The 2,611-nt window shown below is 32.2% G+C and overlaps 1 protein-coding gene across 1 annotated transcript in view; it reads left to right on the top strand.

The window, feature by feature from the left end:
• LOC109585753 (leucine--tRNA ligase, cytoplasmic-like) overlaps window positions 1-2,090 on the top strand; it is a gene marked incomplete at its 3' end in the record, with an annotated part of 17,234 nt that extends 15,144 nt beyond the window's left edge. The window contains exons 3-5 of the mRNA XM_020001879.1: window positions 1,630-1,706; window positions 1,830-1,883; window positions 1,950-2,090. Of these exons, the coding sequence (XP_019857438.1) occupies window positions 1,630-1,706; window positions 1,830-1,883; window positions 1,950-2,090 (272 nt within the window). The remainder of the gene's footprint in view (window positions 1-1,629; window positions 1,707-1,829; window positions 1,884-1,949) is intronic.
• Between the last annotated feature and the right edge of the window lie 521 nt (window positions 2,091-2,611).

Here is a 2,611-nt window from a genome sequence, read left to right as displayed (position 1 = left end):
TAGTCTAGCACATTTGTCTTGCTTATTTTAATCAGAAAATGGTTTCGTTGGTCGTTATTTTGCTGTTGAAGGTCCCCAGTTACCTTATAATAAGCAACTTGAGCTATTATCTTCATCTCCCTTTCACTGATAGTATCTGTATTTGTATTTGTTTCTTCATCCTCTGTGTTCATACATGAACAATTAGCCTTACATTTATTTGCAGTTTTTGCACAATTTTCTGTGCATGCAAATGTAATTCTAGTCTTGTCTTTCTTACTGCCATAATAATAAATATCAGCCAGTGCCTTCTTGCATTCCAATTCTGCCAGTTCCACTAGAAAGTCAACTTGAATTTGGTGACCTTGGACACTTTCTGTTAATCTGTTTCTTATTGGCACTAAATCTTCTTCCTCTCTCCCTTGCCTATTCTCTACTGCCTCTTTACAGTATTCTGCCAGGGATTTTGGCTTTTTATGAATAGGGAGTACTAAGAACCCTGACAGTAGAATAGTGCAGATTAATATGATATCAAATATTTGGTATATGGATAATACGGGGATTAAATATTGAACTGCACATATTGGTGCGATGCTTCCTATAAAAAGTATAGCTTGAAATAGAAATAATCCCATGTAGCTTAATAAGCCGCGATTTAAATTGCCCTTTTTTATAGAGATGTCTACTTTGTAGTACAACCTTAGTTTGATCCACATTACAATAGATGAAAATAGCCATGATAGAGTCAGTATAGCTGCTGCATGTCCTATTCCTCCAGCAATATCGAAATTCCAACCATAGCATCTTATTTCTGTTACATTTTCTGACTCTGCTTGTTCTTCTGAAGTCAACTCAAATTCAGAGCCATTGTAGTACCCAAAACAGTCCAGTCCATCATAAGGATTGTACTTTGTAGAAAAATTGAGGAAAGTATTGAATAAAACAATAATTAGAATCCATGTAATAACATACATTGTATAAATCCATTGTATTTTGAATAATTTTTTTTTAATTATAAAACCAAATATTACAATATCATTACCATTCTTTTTGATGTATGGAAACACTTTCCTCAACATCCACTCTGGTGTGAAATAGATCCATCCAACTAATAGCACTGCAACCGATGTCCCAATGGAAATGGCTAGTATTACAATAGTAATTGCCAAAAAAGTATTGGGACCCATTGTTGTTTCCTTTGTTGATGATATATAAACTTTTTGTTTAGAGATTCTGATCACTTTATGACACCTGGAATAGCTTGAGATATGTGGAATGCCATACTTTATGTATTATAAAACAACAGTGTTACACCCCATAATGGAACAAAATATGATATGTCATATAATCCATTTGGGACCTTTAGGGATCAGGGGTGTAACAATGCATGCAGCAGGTTACAGCACTTTATATAATGAATTAATTTGTTGAAGTATCTTTAGTATATTTGAGTATCCAGGAAGGAAGGAACATCTTTTTGTTTGCCAATGCTAATTTTTTCTATTAAAAAATATAAATGAAAGTCACCCATTTCAAAATACATGTGCATGCATGCATTGGTACAGTGTTATTGAATATTAATACGTGTACTGTATATGTCTCATAGTTGATTGCTATTCATAATAAATTATTATTATTATCATACATTAGGTACTGGTGTAGTTACTTCAGTTCCATCAGATGCTCCTGATGATTATGCTGCTTTGAGAGACCTCAAGAAAAAGAAAGTAAAAACATTAATTTTAATCTCTTCATGTACATGTACATGTACATACACTATTTAGGTCACCAATTATTTTATTATCACTATTAATATTACTACAGTATAGTTAATCATTTATTTCCTGTAGGCATTTAGGGAGAAGTATGGCATTAAAGATGAAATGGTCCTACCTTTTGATCCTGTAAGAACAACAAATATTAATTTATTATTTTTCATACTTCCATTCCCATACTTGATTCTGATTCAGGTTCCAATCATCCACATACCTGGTTTGGGTGACATGGCTGCAGAGGTTGCTTGTGACCAGATGAAGGTTCAGTCGCAGAATGATCGAGTGCAGCTTGATAAAGCAAAAGAAATGACTTACCTTAAAGGATTCTATGAAGGAGTGAGTATTAATGCAAGAACATACATGTAAATGTACATCTATTATAAAAATGGAGAATGTTCTCCTTTTTGTTTTTGAAAAAATTTGGTGTACTATAGTACAGGGCCTTTGGCCTGATTTTTGAGCAATTTAAAAATTCGTTAAAAATCTAATTTTGATCGGAATTAGTTCAAACTTTCTACACAACATAAGTACATGTATATGCATCAGAAAATGTAATAAAAATGGAGAATTCTCATCTTTCCATTTTTGGCATAATTTGACCAATGACCCTGTACTATAGTACAGGGACTTTTGTCTGATTTTTGAGTAAATTAAAAAATTCCTAAAAAATTCAATTTTGATCGGATTTAGTTCAAACTTTCTACACAACATAAGTACATGTATATGCATCAGAAAATCAATATACATGCATATCTATAATAAAAATTGAAAATGTTCTTCATGTTATTTGTGGAAAAATGTGGTTTATGATAGTACAGGGTCTTTGGCCTCATTTTTGAACAATTTAAAAATTCATA

This window comes from Amphimedon queenslandica, unplaced genomic scaffold (assembly GCF_000090795.2).
Source record: "Amphimedon queenslandica unplaced genomic scaffold, v1.1 AMPQUscaffold_13014, whole genome shotgun sequence".
Taxonomy (NCBI): Eukaryota; Metazoa; Porifera; class Demospongiae; order Haplosclerida; family Niphatidae; genus Amphimedon; species Amphimedon queenslandica.
Note: the sequence above shows the minus strand (reverse complement) of the source record. Positions and strands in the feature narration are given on the sequence as shown.